The sequence below is a fragment of the Panthera pardus genome, unplaced genomic scaffold (assembly GCF_024362965.1).
Source record: "Panthera pardus isolate Hobbes unplaced genomic scaffold, ASM2436296v1 HiC_scaffold_2, whole genome shotgun sequence".
NCBI lineage: Eukaryota > Metazoa > Chordata > Mammalia > Carnivora > Felidae > Panthera > Panthera pardus.
This window is the reverse complement of record NW_026526765.1, coordinates 134,280,780-134,297,545: the sequence shown is the minus strand read 5'-3', so window position 1 is coordinate 134,297,545 and position 16,766 is coordinate 134,280,780. Positions and strand designations below refer to the sequence as shown.

Sequence of the window (16,766 nt, the reverse complement as noted above, 5' to 3'; positions counted from 1 at the left end):
GTGCCTTCCTCTTTTTTTTTTTTTAATATGAAATTGATTGTCAAGTTGGTTTCCATACCCAGTGCTCATCCCAACACGTGCCCTCCTCAATACCCATCCTCCCCTCCCTCCCACCCCCCATCAACCTTCAGATTGTTCTCAGTTTTTAAGAGTCTCTTATGGTTTGGCTCCCTCCCTCTCTAACTTCTTTTTTTCCTTCCCCTCCCCCATGGTCTTCTGTTAAGTTTCTCGGGATCCACATAAGAGTGAAAACATATGGTATCTGTCTTTCTCTGTATGACTTATTTCACTTAGCATCACACTCTCCAGTTCCATCCATGTTGCTACAAAGGGCCATATTTCATTCTTTCTCATTGCCACGTAGTACTCCATTGTGTATATAAACCACAATTTCTTTATCCATTCATCAGTTGATGGACATTTAGGCTCTTTCCATAATTTGGCTATTGTTGAGAGTGCTGCTATCAACATTGGGGTACAAGTGCCCCTAGGCATCAGCACTCCTGTATCCCTTGGGTAAATTCCTAGCAGTGCTATTGCTGGGTCCTAGGGTAGATCTATTTTTAATTTTTTGAGGAACCTCCACACTGTTTTCCAGAGCGGCTGCACGAATGGTGTCTTCCTCTTGTGTGACTGTGAGAAGTGACAGTTCAAATCAGAAGCTTAGAATAGGGACCAGCCTATAGTACATGCATAGTTAGTGGTAACTATTTCCGCTCGCAGAAAAACTCAGGTCAGGAAAAGTCCAATGACATGGCCCTCATCAGGGAAGTTAGTGGCCAATGGAGGGCTCAAACTGACATGGCCTCACCTCCCAGTGCACACTGTGTCTTTGTGAGAGGACCATTCCTTTCTGACCGACATCTTCTTATATTGCTTCTCATATTTTTCTTTACTGGGCATTAGGTTTTAAACTATGTTCTCACTGTATGTGCCAACCTGAAGAACAGCCTCTGCACCGGTCCTCGCCCAACCTAGACCCATCCCTCTCTTTGACACCATCTTTGGTCCAAATGGAAATGGCCATGGAAGTAACTGCTGTTTCCCAAAGACCTTTCTGGGATGATCCTGGGAACAAGTGAAGGTTTAAAAGAGGAAAAACATCTTCCCACTTGCCCGGAAGTGGGATCCACTCATGCTCAGGGCTGAGAGAAGAAAGTTTAAGGAGTAGAGTTGACTTTGTCTCTGACTATTCCTGGCCTCCTTCATTCCCACTGAGCCAAATGCACGTGAAAGTCGAAAATCGTCTGGTTTACCTGAGCACCTGGTAGAACACGTGAAAATGCCTGATCTGTGCGCCTGCGCGCATGCACACACACAGACAGACAGACAGACACACACAGACACACACACACACACACTCACACAACTGGCTCATAGGTCTAAGCCTGTTCTTCTGATTAAACAAGGTGTCTGAAGGCTTCAGGGTACACCCGGTCAGCTGTCTCAGTTAGCAGGTGAGCAATGGTGCTCATTGCCTCATCATATTCTGAGTCCTAAACCAATTGTTAGAAGCTTTCTGAGAGGTGGGAACATATATATTGACTTTCTTCTACTTTATCCCTTTGCTAGCTGCACAGATTGGCAGAAGGCGGTGTGTGGGGAATGTTTACAAGATGCATGAGTGTGTAAGTCTGTGTCTGGTGGCTTCTGTGTCCAGGCTGGGGTAACGGAAAACGCTGTGGTGCTACCCATAGTCCTGCTGCAGGTGCATGTGGGCCTGTATCTCTACCGTAGGGCTTGGTTGCGTTCCTCAGACAAAGATAAGCAGTCAACATGTGAGTTACTGGCCCAACCTTCCAGAATCAGGAGTGGCGGTGCCGGCATCTTAGGGCAGGTCCAGTGTTGACAGGCATTTTACATTAGTAGATCAAAGTTGCACGTAACTGTTCTGCAAGAAAGCTGGAGAAGCCAAGGAGCATGTATTGGCTGGACAGCCCATGGCTCTCAGTCTGCCACCAGACAAGGGGAGAGCTCCAGGGACCAAGTGCCGGCCTGGATAAGCCATCTCGGGGCTGCTCAGAGCCTACGGCCTTGCTTTGTTTCATCATCCAAGGGAGACAAGCTGTGGGGGCAGGCAGGGTATGTTGTGAAGGATCAGGGGTGAAGGGCCCATGGGGCGCAAAGGAGGGGGCAACAGAAGTGCCCCCCCTCCCGAGTGGGGACATACCACAGAAGCGACTCACCCAGGAATAGTGCTCCCACCAGGCGGTGCTGATTAGCACAAACACTAGGAAGGTCACTTCAGAAATTGTGCCCACAAGTCTAATCACTTTGGCTTTGTCACCGGAATTCAGGTGCCTCCTTCCCTCCTTTCTAACAAAGAGCTACCTTTGTTAGCACATGGCGACAGAGAGTGTAATTTATCATAGCATTGTCCAAATAACACAGGTAAAGAAAGCCATCCTGTGTCCTGTGGGATCCTTCCCTGCCTGGCTCTCTGCAAGTGTTTTAACTGGAGAACTCAGGAGTGTGGATTTTAGCGTTACACCCCATTGCTATAGAAACGCTGATCAGAGAACTTGTATAGTTTTTTCTTCCCTCAGCACCTCCTCTCACCTGACACAAAGCCCTGAGTACTGTTTACATTCCTTTTAGCATCCGGCATCTGACAAAGAGTGCTCCCGCTCAGTTACAGATTCATTTATTTAATAGCGGTACTACCTCTGGGTGGCAAGAGTCCGCACTACTGTTGACAGCAGCTGCCCGTCCTTGGCCGAAACTTGCATGACATACTGCGGCTGCCCATTCACGAGGCTGCCACAGTCGTCCACGGTCTTCACCACGGGCGCAGCCGAGCTGGTGCAGTCTGGCAGCACTTCCGGCAGGTGACTGCAGCGGCTGGTTGTCATGGTAACAGACAGCAATTACTCTGCTAATGGCTTCCACGTTCATGCAAGATTTCCATCTAGGAGAGATCAGAAAACAGTTTACTTGGGCAGGGTGGTTAATAGAAAATGGAGAACTACAGGCCACCAACATCGCCGTGTCGTCATTTAATAGGAATAACATGGGGAGCCTAGACGTGGTGCATTATCTTGTTACCATGTAACACCTGTGTGCACACACACAGAACCCACGAGAAACAGTGGATGTGGTTGTGAACAAGATGGCGGGCATACGTAAATAGCAGTGTACGTGAACATTTAGGATCCCTGCTCTTGGAGGGGAGAGGGCCTGATGGCTCTGGAGCCAGATCTGAAGAGGAGATAAGTGGTTCTCTTGCTCTGTGCCAGAGAAGCAATAAGTCTTTGTTGACACTCTCTCAAAGTTACTAGAATCTTTATTAAAACCGCTCGCAACTCTTTTTTTCTTGTAAGCAATTTATTTTCCATTCGGCTTCATTCTGAGATGCTAAGATTAAAAAAAGAGAGTAAGGGAAAGAAAAAAAAAAAGACTTTGGCCAAGTATCAGCTTCTAGGACAATATTTGCCAAAGTGAATCGTTCAATTAATGTACCACATTTCTGACCATTGCCATATCTGTGTCCCATAATACAATTATCTACTTAATATATCTTGACAATTAACTTCCTTTAAAAACTTAACCTATTTTAGCCTTGTCTTAAATAGTTATTCATGAGAAATGATTAGTTGGATGAGCTCGTTATATTTTTTCTTAATGGACATCACAATCAAGACATTAGAATTGAGTTTTTGTTAGTGGAATACCTAAAATCCAGGGACACTGCATCATCATAGAGGAACACAAGAAATGATGACGAATGAGCTCTCTACAGGCTCTTAAAATGCATTCTTAGTAAAGGCCTTGCCTCCCTGACACACAGTCTGTCACAGAGCCTGCAAGGAATTCTGTCCCCGATCCGTGTGGTGGGGGCTTGAACCAGACCTCAAATTCAAAGCACCCAGATGCACCGGTGTGAGCAACCCCACCGTATCCAGTAACAGGTCTGCATGTGATACATGAGAAACAGACGTCTTTACAGAAACTTGCAGGCGTTGAATCTCACCTCTAGGAATATGGCTATTTCTGCCCAGCCTGCTCATCTCAAGCTCCGGAGCCCATGACAGCCCAGACTCTATAGACAGAGGCAGGATTGGTTGACGGATGGAATTCACATCAATAACCAGACTGGATGGTAAAGGCCCCAAATCAAAATAAATCCACCTCACAGCCCCCGAAGGATTTTTGGAATTCCTCCATGGGTTGCTTTCTCCTAGCTGTTTCTCCTGGTTAATATACCGTACTTGACTCCTATGGGTCTGGGAAACAGGATCATCCCAACTTCCAGAACAATCTGCATCTACTGGACATTGTTAGGATGAGAACATAGTGCTTGCAGGTGAACTTGAACTGACACTATCCCTCCCGAAAAGCACATGTCAAGGAGCCTGGCCATCAGGGGCAACTGGACAGGAATGGAATTCCCTCCTTGTGCTGAGGTGTCTGGCTGGCCTTGCTCCAGCATGTTCCTGTTCCTGTCCTTGGCCGTCACCATTCCTCTTAGTGTTTGTGATCTGGCCTGTCCTGGGAGACCTCTGGAAGCCAGAAGTGAGGACGGGGTAGTGGACAACCAGCCCTGGTCAGAGGCCCGATGTAGGGGCACAGGCAGGGCTGTCCCCACATGTTGTCGTCACCTCCCTGGTGGGCTTTCCAACCACCAGGCACTGGGCAGTCAAGGACACACCCTGATAATTAGCCAGTGTGGTTTTGCTTTTTATCTTTTATTATTTTTTAAAAGTTTCTTCATTTATTTTGAGAAAGAGAGAGAGGGAGTTTGAGCATGCGTAGGGGAGGGGCAGAGAGAGAGGGAAACAGAATCCCGAGCAGACTCTGTGCTGTCAGCCCAGAGCCTGAAGCGCGGCCCAAACCCACGAACCATGAGATCATGACCTACGCTGAAACCAAGAGTCGGACACTTTACCAACTGAGCCACCCAGGTACCCCTAGTTTTGCTTTTTAAATAGGATTTGTTGCCTTTGTTTGTTTGTTTTTAACACTGTAAAAGCCAGAAACGTATGTTATAGAAAGTACAGAAAAGTACAAAGAAAACAACACGACTCACAGATGATCCCACCACTTGGATAACCACAGTAAACTTTCTGGGTGGATGTCTTTTTAATTTTTGGCAGGGTTGACAGGGCGGAGTTGATTTGTAACTGAGGCCAGATATTTTTTTTTTTTTTTTTAGTAATTGAGTTATAGTAGCTCTCAGGCCACAGAACAAAAGGATGTTCAAAGACCGACTTCTAAAACTCTGTCTAATCCCCCTTCCCTATCCCTGCTCTTATAAAACCCCATTGACATGATTTTAAATTCTAATAATGCCTCCTAGTCACCAAGTGTAACTTCCTGGCACAGCTCTCTTGCCTCACAAGGCAGCCATAGATAAAGAGCCAGGGGTGTGTTGGCAGGAAAAGCAGACACAGTGACCTTCTTGCCGCATGGAATCATTATGTCTGGATGCATTCTGAGAGTCTATTTTCAGGTTCTGCATAACTTCAACTCCTAGGACCAAACGCTCCCTCCCTATGCTCAATGGCATGGGAAGGAGGCAGAGGAGAGGTGCACAGAGGGAGAAGATGAGACCCAGGCAGTCAGTAATTAAGCTAACTCTAGTGACGGGACATCACTCAGGCACACAATGTCCCCAAGTTCGTTCACTTATAACCCAGATTAAGTTCTCATCAAAGGAAGCAATTCTAAATATATGACCTAAATCTGCAATAAAATGCCCTTACAACAATTCAAGAAGTAGAGTTCCCTTTAAACTTATTTTATATCTGTAATTTCACTTCTGGGTGATATACTTCATCATTTAATTTCCCTTCTCAAAGGCAAAAGGGATCATCAGTGGTCTGATCAGTTCGTTTCATTCACAGTGGGTGCTGGGCACGGAGTTGAGCATAAAGGGAAGGAAGGCTCCTCTACATTGCCTTCTCCTGCAAGCAAGCCCTGAACCCAAGTTGGGACCTGATGGATACGATGCTCCAGTCCAGCACTCACTGAATACACCATCATATTCACAGACCACCATGCATCAGAATAATCTTGAGGTACCAAGCCTGGCATGCCCATGATGAGTTCGCACACTTTGAAGAGATCATGTCTTTTTTTTTTTTTTTTTTTTTAATGTTTATTTATTTATTTTGAGGGAGACAGCACAAGCAGGGGAGGGGCAGAAAGACAGGGAGGGAGAGAGACAGAGAGAGACAGAGAGACAGAGAGAGAGAGAGAGAGAGAGAATCTAAAGCAGGCTCCAGGCATGCGCAGCATGGAGCCTGAGGTGGGGCTTGATCCCACGACCACGAGATCATGACCTGAGCCAAAATCAAGAGTCAGACACTTAATCCACTGAACTACCCACGGGTGCCCCTACAAGATCATATCTTGAATTGAAAATTGGATAGAAGGGATTATGCAGAGCATGGGCACCTGAGATCATGGTGGGAAGGGCTAAGTTGGTTCTGACCCCACAACAGTGGATCTAGTCATCTCCCCAGGTGGAGGAGGAGGAGACTGTCCCCAGTCTCAGTCAAAAGGAAGCACAGAGGCCTAGACCAGGCCTGGGGCAGGAGTGGGCCTGTGTAGGCTGCATGCACCAATTGGCATACATATGTTGCACCGGGGGCAGTGACAAATGGCCCACTGCATTTCCCTGTCTCCTTTAGGGCCACTTGGGAAAACAGCAGGCTGTTGCTGTGGACGCTGGAAAGAGCTGAGCTGTCGGTTTGCAGCCTAACTGGGCTTCCACTGGTCTTTCTGCAAAATTTCAAGCACCAATTCGACCGCTTTCTTATCAACACTGCTGCTCTTGTGGGAACATGTCTTCCTGGTTCAGCCAAGAATTCTGCTGTCTGGGATTGTTCAGGACAAAACCACAGTGCCCGTGGGGGGTGGTGTGTCTGTGTAAACTTGAACATCAGATTGCACTGGTAGGGCAGGTCCTTTGTTGGCCAGGCTTGACACCTTGTATTCTTTCTTTCTCAGGCTGTGAATAGAACATGATTTGGCATCGGCCAAATCCATCTGCACAGAGTGAAAAGGAAGGCGCTAGGTGCAGGAGAGGGAGCCGGCAAAAGAGGAGGGAGTGGCTAAATGAATGAAAGCCTGATGAGACCATTGTGAAGATTAAAAAGGCCTATTTGTTAAACTGTGACCCCTTTAAAGGACAGTACAGGTTTTACCAAAGCAAGAACCCAGCCGGGCTACGGCTAATTGCTGCCATGTTTCTGAACGGTCTGCCTTTGGTAAGTGATTTCCATGGGAACATGGCTGGCACCACGAGGATGCGGCCAGAAGACGTGGGGGAGGGGAAGGCAGGGGCCCTCTGTTCACCTCCTCAGCCCCCCTGGCCCCAGCGGTCCCTGAAACCTCCCTGAGGATCACAGAGTTCCGGGAGGAAGCTCTGTTCTCGGAGGCAGGGCACCCACGCCTGCACCTTGGCTCATTGCTCACCTGGCTAAATCACTTAGCCTCTCAGCCTTTGCTGAGACCTCTTGCGTATTTGGAATAAAGGCACTAATATTCCTGAGCCACTTGATCGGGTTGTTTGTGAGGCCTAAAATAATACATGTGAACACGCTTCGTAAACTGGGATGAGCCGCGTGCAGGGGACTATTGCCACATTAACCTTAATTCCTGCTCTTTTTCTAGGCTGAGTTGCATCTTGTTTCTCTCTTTGAAAACTCCCTTCCCCCATGGCTGGTCAGTTTCCACCATGCTGTACCTCTGGATCATGCTTGAGCTCTGACGTTGTACTGCTCCGTCTCTCTTGGTGGGGGAGCACGAAGGGACCCTCTTCCCTGAACATCTATTTCTCTTCCTCAGCCCTGTCTCCTTCAGATCCCTGCACACAGGTTGTCACTTGTCCATGATGAATATTTAGTGAAGGTATGTATTATGTTTGAGATATTTGGGTTTATTTGTTACAGCAGCTGCCATTATCTTAGCTTATCTAGTATGTGATAAATATACTAGGAAATAAAATGCAAGCCACGCCTCCAAGTGCCTGCTTCTATCAGAACTGTATTTTCAGCGGAAACTCAACTTGAATCTTTTAGTTGTAGGACAACAAGATGTCTGGGGGAGGAATCTGTTATGTTGGCACCTCTGTTTGGGTGTACAAGTTATCATGGGGTTTAAAGGTGAAAATAAGAGCATAAGAGTATGTGTGTTAGCTGGCACTAACCTGGTCAGGAAGGCTGCCTGGGCAGTGGACTAAGCAGGCCCAAGCCTGGAGAGGCAGTCTGTGGCAAGAATGGACCAACAAATTCAATGCTAGTAATTCCTGAGATTTTTAAGAAGCACGCTCCTCAGGTCTCAATATGTTCTAGAAGGGTACCCTGTCACTCTCACAACCAGAGTCGGTCCACAAAGCAAATCCAAGAAGCAAATGTATTCATTCTTTTGTCCGCTCAAAAGAAATATTTTCTGAGAGATTACTAGGTACTCCTTTGAAGTTGCTGATGGTGTAGTGTCCAGACCTTTCAAGCCAGGCTTTGCATTTCTTGAGGAATGTTTCCCAGACCCTCTTTGGGGCTGCAGAGCCATGAGGGCAAGGCATCTTTCCACTGGCAATCATGCCTTTGCTCACTCGGGGGAAACTGCCCTAAATTTGTGGGGGGCTGGAGGATGGAAATGCACAACTGAGGAATGGCTCGATGGCTTTCTGCTCCCACAGAACTGCACATCATTCACCCTGGTCCAGGATTCAGAAGGTGGACCTCAGTTTTACATGATACTTGCCTCAGGAAGTATCTCTAAAACGTCCCTTCGCCTTCCTAGAGGGGCTGCATACTCAGGGGGGCAAGGCCTCCAATAATGAGACCAATGAGCGGGCAGGACAAGTCAGTTGGTGATTGAAACGAAAAAAAAAAAAAAAAAAGCAATAAAGGCTGTCCAGGAACTTCCCCCTCTGAGGGAGACTTTTAGACTCTGAATTCTAAGAACAGTCTCTGAGAATAAGAATGCTCTTTGATAGAACATTTCCCTGGCTTTTGAGGCATGTTATAACCAGGCAGTGCCCTGCATGCCTGATGAACTGACTTGGGAGTATCTGGAATGTTCAGACAAAATGAAGGCAGGCGGGAAATCACACACTGACCTTCCTTTCCAATGAAAATGGAGCAAATGACTAATTTCAAAACCATTAACATGTAAAAGCGGCATATTTCTTCTGAGGACAGGGCACAAAGGCTCTCTAAGGAGATTGCTGGGACATGATTACCAGCAACATTTAAGTTTTCAAAAACACGCCAAGGAGGCCATTCACTAAGAGTGGGTAGCGGTAAAGTAGCTGCTTCATTAAACTGAAATAGCCTCGGCAGGGCTGTGCTTACAGACCCACGCTACCAAATTATACGTTTCTTTTCTGGATGCTTCACTGACCTCATTATGTGGAGCGGAGGGTTTGTCATTCCAAATAAAGGGACCGTCCAAGTCTTTACAAACATGTCCGTCAGGCGCCTCATGAGACTGCACACTGCCACACTGCCTGGCCCAGTGGATTAAAAAACAAAAAAGCAAACAACAACAACAACAACAAAACTTGCCTTTTTGTTTTCTCATTATGCTCCGCTTATGTGCGCACTGTCACACTTGCATAGCAGAGTAAGCAGGCGAAATGCTGGTTTCCGAGCATTAAGGAGGTTTTGACGTGGGGGGGTAAAGACACTTTCTTGAGGAAAGCGTAAACACCGGTGACGAATCAGGATCCAGAGAGTTCCAATCACACAGCGTCTTTTTGAAAGCGACACACGGAGTTATTTATCCCTTCCCTGTTATTAGTTTTGATTCTCCATCCATGTTGTTATTTTTGACTTTCAGCCACAAGAAGCACCAGAAGTATCAGGCTAATCTTTTTTTTTTTTTTTTTTTCATTTAAAATTACTAATTTTCCCTTCAGGCAGGTAAAATCCTCTCGTTCTGCTGAAGGCAAATCAAGTAACAATTATAGTGTTTATACATATTTTTTCCCCCTCAAGAAGTACTCATAAAATTAATTTGGATTTTGGAGGCTATCCATTTTTTCATTTAATTTTAATTATATAGATGAAAATGGCAATTAAGAATCCCACAACTGCCTTGTGTGTTCAAAGACACAGCGGCAGCTGAGTCACACTTGCAAGTGACAACAGGACCCGGGACACAGACCCCTGCTTCCCGAGGCGGGGGTGGGCGTGGGGCAGGGCTCTCTGATGAGTTCTGGGGACCGGGGAGCAATCAGGACACATCAGAAATGTTTAAGTGACAAGTTGAAAAAACCACAGAGGGGAGCAGGCAAAAGAGAGTAACACATTCCCGGGACATCGCAGGGAGATGAAAAAGAAAAGCGTATTCTTCAAATGACATTCAGCATGCCTAGCACCCAACAGCTGCCTGTCTAGCCTAAGGAAAAGTGTGGAGGGTACAACACGCTAACCAGGATATCTGGTGATACAGGGGGTGTTTCGGCTCCAAAGGAGGGCAGAATAAACCCTAAGAACCAGAAGTCCCCGGGCTGTCGCTTCACTCATATTCATTTTCTACCAGCATCCAGGTGAATGCCCACCATAAAGGAAGTTGTACCTCACTCACCTTTTCTGTGCAAACAGCCCTGTGCCTGGTGTGTAGGTGTGCCTAACCTCAGCCTCCCACCCCCGAGAATAAAGCCAGCTGTTAGCGTATTTTCAGCCCGGGTGCCTTGGGGCTTTCCCCATTTGCATTTCACCAAGACCATGGGGAGGCTGCACTCTTGCCCTCTCCCAGGGTCATGTCCAAGCTCTACGTTCTGCCAGGTTCTGAGGGCCCAGGCCTCACTTCAGGCCCTTGAGGTCCCAAGAGACTTGGCTCCATTACCCTTGCTTGGCTTTGGTGCAAGGTTGACTTAAGCGACTCAACTTGGTGAGGAGTATTAAGGCAAGCACAGAGTAAAGATTAAAACTCTTTGGATCTCGCTTTTCAGCCCTGTGTTTGGCATTACAGAGGGACTCCCTATCGTGTGCTTCATAACATTAAAAGCCTCCCAAATTCCACATGTGCTCATTATCTCACATGTGCTCTAGAGACGTGCCAGAGTCTCTGGGTGTCTTTGCGTTGCTTTTGTACACATTTGGCTTTGGGGTCAGGAGCACTCTGGGATGGTGGGGGGAAGGGGACAGAGCCCTGGCTTATAACTGCCACCCAGCGCTTATGAATGGACGAGACTTACCCGGAGCTAAGCCTCATTTTCCTCCCTGACACTGAGGATCTGGGATAGGTGTGTGCCTGGCATGTGGAAGGCACTTGGTAACAGACAGTGCTTAAGACTGTAGTGCAGCGGGGTCAGCTTACAACAGCTGGGGGCCAGGGAGGGTGTGAGGGGTTCCTTCCAGATCCCTTGCCTGGCCCAACCCCTCTACAAGCCCTCCTTGCTACCCTCGCATCTGCCCAAGCAAACATCTCACGGAAGCACAACTGTTGACATCTGCTTTGACAGTCTTGTGTAAATATAGCTAAAAAGCACAAAAACATCCCCCTGGAATGACTCTTCTTGGCCCTTCGACTCTGTTCCCTGCCTCTCCGCGACACACACTCACACACATATGCATACATGCAGAGACAAGCCACAGTTTCTTTTTTGGTGCTTCCTGAAAATAAACGGGTCTAGTCTTTTAAATCAAGGTGCAAACAAGCACACGAAAATGCACCATATAGCCAACGGCTGAGTTACCCGTGATCACTTGATCACTTAATCTCTTCACAGGGTCTTCTGGATTCTTGTTCTTCACCCCCTACTGGCGGGGAATGAGGCCTCTTTCTTCCTTCCTACCTACCTCGATGCAAAGCATTCATTGAACTCCTTCAAAGGAATCTGAGGAGTCACTTTGTCCTCGTGGGAGCACATGCCCCCTTCTGGCCTTTGCTCCTTTCGCTGCCTGGCCCAGCTTACCTTGCGTATTGACATCAATCCCTGCATCTGACACAGCCCCCATCCTCTGGAGTATCGGCTTCATCCGGACTTTTTCGGTGTGAGGACCAGCCAGCGCTGTCCCCAAGCCTCCCGTGCAGGTGAGTATGTTACTTTTTCTTTTTAAGTTTATTTTTAAAATTTACTTTGAGAAAGAGAGACAGAAAGAGAGACAGGCAGAGAGGAGGAGAGACAGAATTCCAAGCTGGCTCTGTGCTGCCAGCGCAGAGCCCGACGTGGGGCTAGAGCTCACAAACTATGAGATCATGACCTGAGCTGAGCTGAAGAGTCAACTGACTCAACCCTCAACCAACGCTCAACCGACTGAGCCACTTGGGTGCCCCAGCTGCTGAGTATTTTTAAAGCCTGTTAGAAATATCGCAGCACATCACTTGCATGGAGGACTGTTTTTACCAGAACATCCCCTTAGGCCCCGTGGCCGCTTAGAAAGAAGGTCCTGAATCAAATATCTGGTCTGTTCATTTCTTTGTATATCCAGCCCCGCCAAAAAGAAGGGGTGAGTTTCCTTAACCTGATCCAGCCTGTTTGACAGAAACAAAACAACTTTATACTGACACTGAATTAAATTCTCATCCAAGATAAAACAGTCAAATATTATACAGAGGTCTGTCTATCTTTACTTTTAAATTTTCATCTGACGGGTTTTCCTTCAGAACATACAAAAAAAATTACACTATTAATAGCAATAGTGTGAATATATTTTTCTATTTTCATAGCACTATTCATTTGCCATTCTCTAAGTGCTTAATAAATACAGTGGGTCTTTACTGCCTTCCAGGGTGAAAATAACAGTTATGCCCCCACGGAGCTCATTCATTTGCTTTATGGGCTAAAAAATCTCTAGTGTGTCACAAATTAACAAAATGTTCCTGAGGACTGTGTTTTATTCTTGAATCTCCAATTTCACTAATAAATGTGAAAAACACATGTAGCCAGATAAGCCCCTGGAGACCAACCACTGCGGATGCTGAAGAAAGCAAGTTATTCCAGCTAAGATCAGCATTCACTTTTCCACCAGAGACTATTTGTTACCCAAATTCCCCTCCAATTGCTTGATGTAAGGCAATGGAATTGGTTTGCAGTGACTACCCCCAAAAGCTAACAAAACAAGTTTTTCTTTTAAAAAAGGATACCTTCAAAAAGTAATCTTTTTTTTTAATCATCAGATAATGACTTTTTTCTAGTCACGGCCCCAGTGGGTCCACACACTCCCACCTCTGAGAGAGATCTGTTATTCTTTTCCTTAATATTTTCAGCATGAAAAATTTGAAGCAGAGAGAATACTAAGTAAACTGACAGAGATATACTCCCATCATGCCAATTTAACAATGAATCAAAATTTTGCCACACGTGTTTCTCCTTCCCTCCTTTTCTTCTTTCCTATGAAGATTATTTTAATGTTTATTTATTTTGAAAGAGCTTGTGTGCATGCGTGTGCACGACTGGGGGGAGGGGCAGAGAGAGAGAGAGAGAGAGGGAGAGAGAATCCCAAGCAGGTTCCGTGCTGATATTGGGGTTCGATCCCACCAACTGTGAGATCATGACCTGAGCTGAAATCAAGAGTAGGATGCTCAACCGACTGAGCCACCCAGGCACCCCAGTATGCAACATTTAGATGTCTATTTATGTACCTCTTACTTGCCACCTCCTTTTCTTCTCCCTGCCACTATCTTGCTGAAGAAAGCCACATTCAAAATTGGCTTTCTTGCGGTATCATTTAATTTGTTCCTCTATCCCCTATGTTTTCTGTAAACGTGTAAGTGGCCTTGATAGAGTTCAACTCTTAGGCAACAATAGCTCATAGGTGACACTGTATACTTCTCATTGTATCACATCAGGAGACACCTAATGGGTGTCCCATTTTTAATGGGTTCAAGTGATGGCAGATGATTCCCTCATCCTTCCCCATCAATATTCTAATGGTCTAATGATTGCACCCATGGATGACAGTCGCTTGAAGCAATTATTTTATTTGGGGGCCACAAAATTAAGCCTTTCCAAGTGGAACTTCCCTTCACCTTTAGTAGCAAGAATTCTGGAAACAATTTTCCTTCATCAACCAGTGCAATCTGGTTATGCTGAAGTCCGATTTCCATAGAAAACGCATGATCACTGTTTAATTCTTTCCTTTGATTGTCAATTTTCAGAGTAAGGAATCTGTGCCTTAGTTACATGGTACAGTAACTGAGTTGTTTTGTTACTGTGTGTATTATTCTTGAAGGTCCACCTGTTTTTACTGAAATTAAGGAAAAAAACAAATCAGACCACCTCACCATAACTAACCCTCCTTCTCATATTGAAAAATGGACTTGTGGTTTAAATGGACACAAAATAAATCAAGGGCCTGGTCTCTGCCACTAGCGCTCTCAGTAAGAAGGCCAAGCACTGGTTCTCTCACCTGCTCTGGTGTCTGACTTTGTCTTTTTTTTTTTTTTTTAAATGTTTATTTTTGAGAGAGAGAGAGACAGAGCACAAGCAGGGGAGGGCCAGAGAGAGAAGGAGACACAGAATCCTGAAACAGGCTCCAGGCTCTGAGCGGTCAGCACAGAGCCCGACGTGGGGCTTGAACCCACGAACCGTGAGATCATGACCTGAGCCGAAGGTGGATGCTTAACCAAGACTGAGCCCCCCAGGCGCCCCGGTGTCTGACTTTGTCTTGATGGTTGATGTAGTCTTTCCTTAAGCCGAACTTCCCTCATAGACAGAGGCCTTCTGCGTTAACTAATCTCCTGGGAAAATGAAAACAAATCTAAAAGATCGCCTCTTTTGCTTACTGCGACACAGACCACTTGGTGTCACTTGCCCCCGTAGACTTCCGCCATCATATTATTTACTGGATGCATCTGAAGGAAGCAGATTGGCAGAACCACATGGCTTCAGACTGACTAGCTGAGGTCACTGGGCCTGTATCAGTTGGACCTTGTCTGTGACTCATCAGGAAGCCATTCTCACCCAATGAAGCCTGCAGGTGCCATCTGGCTTGGCCACACCCTGCTCCGGGGTTGCGGTAATAACACAGTAACGTGCTGGGCAAGCTTCCACTGGGGGAAAAATACTCACTGTGGGTGAAATCTGCCCATGTAATGAGAAACAGCTCCCCTTTTTTCTTCTCACTAATAAGGGTGAAAACATTTAGGCCATTCATGGGTATTCCCCAAAGAGGCATTTATAAGTCTTCTTTAACAATGGCTGATGAGTGTCTCCGAGACTGACAGGAATCCAGGGTCTTTTTGGCTCTCTAAGAGCAGAGACATTTTCTGCCCATTACTGCCTTGTTTTACTGACAGGCACCTGTCAGTTAGACATTAAAACAGAGTGATAATGGGGAGATAATATGCTGGCTCTGTCCACACACTTCAAGAGGGAAGCACTCAAGAAAAATGTGTATTTTGGGAAACCTAGATGCTCATGTGCCCATCTGCATTTCTATTTAGTTTGAAATTGAGTGCAGAATAATAAAGCAGTGAGAAGAGGGATAACAGGGAGACCCGGATCAGAAGAGCTTCCCAAGTGGCCCTGCAGACGCCAGTGTGGGTGTCCTGCTCTAAGCAGGGGGAATGGCTTAGGAAATGCATGCCAGAGAGGAGGAGCAGGACAGACGCTCCCCCCTCCCCTCCCCACCCCCGGCGGGCTTCACTGGAACTCCCTGAGAGCTGCTGAACCAAGGTACTGGCAGAAAAATATCTCCCAGGACTTTGTAAATGGAGGACTTTCACACATTCTGCAAAAGTGCAAATACCCTCTTTTGAAAGAGAGGTGAAAAAGGAAGTGCACACTATAAATAAACTAATAAAAGCAATTCGATTCCTACTGAGAATCTTTCTAGTAAATAGTTCTCTGTCAGAAAGTAATATTGTTACTCAGATATTTGGACCTCCGGTAGTATCTTCGGGTCCTGACTTCTTGGCTAATGCGTATCTTCTAGTACATACACACACACACACACACACACACACACATACACAGGCCCCATATAATACCCTCTTTATTTTCTTCAATCCAATAAAACGTCAATGTATTCAATTAATGATTATAATATAATGCCATCTTAATGCTAACTAGTCACCATAAAATCTTACCATCGTGGACTTTAGCCATGGAGCCCGGGGACTACTGAAGTGTAATCCCCACTGCAAAGTTGTCCTATGAGCACAACAGGAGGACAGCAGGTGCCGTCACATCCAGTGGCAATGGTCAACTTGACTAGCATAGATGCCAGAAATCACTCGCCTCCCCGCTAAAAAGTGTTGGAATTTTCTTTCTAAAATACCAAGTGGGAGAAAGCTCTCTCTGCAAAGCTCTCTCTGCTGCAGTGATTCAGCATGTGGGATTTGGAGTTGAACACTGTTGGTTTGAATCCTGGCTCTTCCGTCTACCAGTTATGACTCCTCAAGCTGGGGATAAAATGGTGCCCATTTCGTATTTGAGAATGAAATGAAACAATGTATCTAAAGTACACAGCAAACACTGCTCGCTGCAATGATTGGGCCAGGGCCACGGCAACCGCACAGGTCTCCAGGGTACACTGTCGCTTTCAGTATTTCTGTTCAAGCCAAGAGACATTTATTACAGTACTGACACTAATAGGGGAGGCAACAAACTGCTTTGACAGGCAGAGTGGGGAAGCAAAAGACAAAAACAAAAACAACTCACGAGCTTAGGAATCAGGCACACGGTTTTGAATACTGGCTCTTGCCACCAGTTACCAGGGCTCGGTTTTGGATAAGTGACTTGACTTCCCTGCACATCAGTTTGCCCATCTGTGAAAAAGAGAAAGTGACTTCCTTACAGAGTGGTCGTGCCCTCACCTGACAGGGTATGTAAAGTGCCTCGCCCATTGTGTGTCCACTCAGCG

General features: G+C 46.3%; 1 protein-coding gene and 1 long non-coding RNA gene across 4 annotated transcripts in view; one reads left to right on the top strand and one right to left on the bottom strand.

Moving 5' to 3' along the window:
* The window catches only part of MARCHF3 (membrane associated ring-CH-type finger 3), a 148,417-nt gene that overhangs the window by 34,009 nt on the left and 97,642 nt on the right, over window positions 1–16,766 (bottom strand). Inside the window, exons 2-3 of one of the 2 annotated variants that reach the window (XM_019422128.2) lie at window positions 16,565–16,671; window positions 2,665–2,908 (exon numbers count right to left, since the gene is read on the bottom strand). In XM_019422128.2, the coding sequence (XP_019277673.1) occupies window positions 2,665–2,852 (188 nt within the window). In that variant the 5' untranslated portion in view covers window positions 2,853–2,908; window positions 16,565–16,671. The remainder of the gene's footprint in view (window positions 1–2,664; window positions 2,909–16,564; window positions 16,672–16,766) is intronic. The other variant, XM_019422127.2, reaches the window with a different exon arrangement.
* The window catches only part of LOC109250937 (uncharacterized), a 78,215-nt gene that overhangs the window by 58,981 nt on the left and 2,468 nt on the right, over window positions 1–16,766 (top strand). Inside the window, exons 4-6 of one of the 2 annotated variants that reach the window (XR_008423905.1) lie at window positions 6,633–7,211; window positions 7,618–7,854; window positions 11,687–11,991. This is a non-coding gene — a long non-coding RNA (uncharacterized LOC109250937). Of the gene's footprint in view, window positions 1–6,632; window positions 7,855–11,686; window positions 11,992–16,766 lie in introns of both variants that reach the window. The other variant, XR_002073268.2, reaches the window with a different exon arrangement.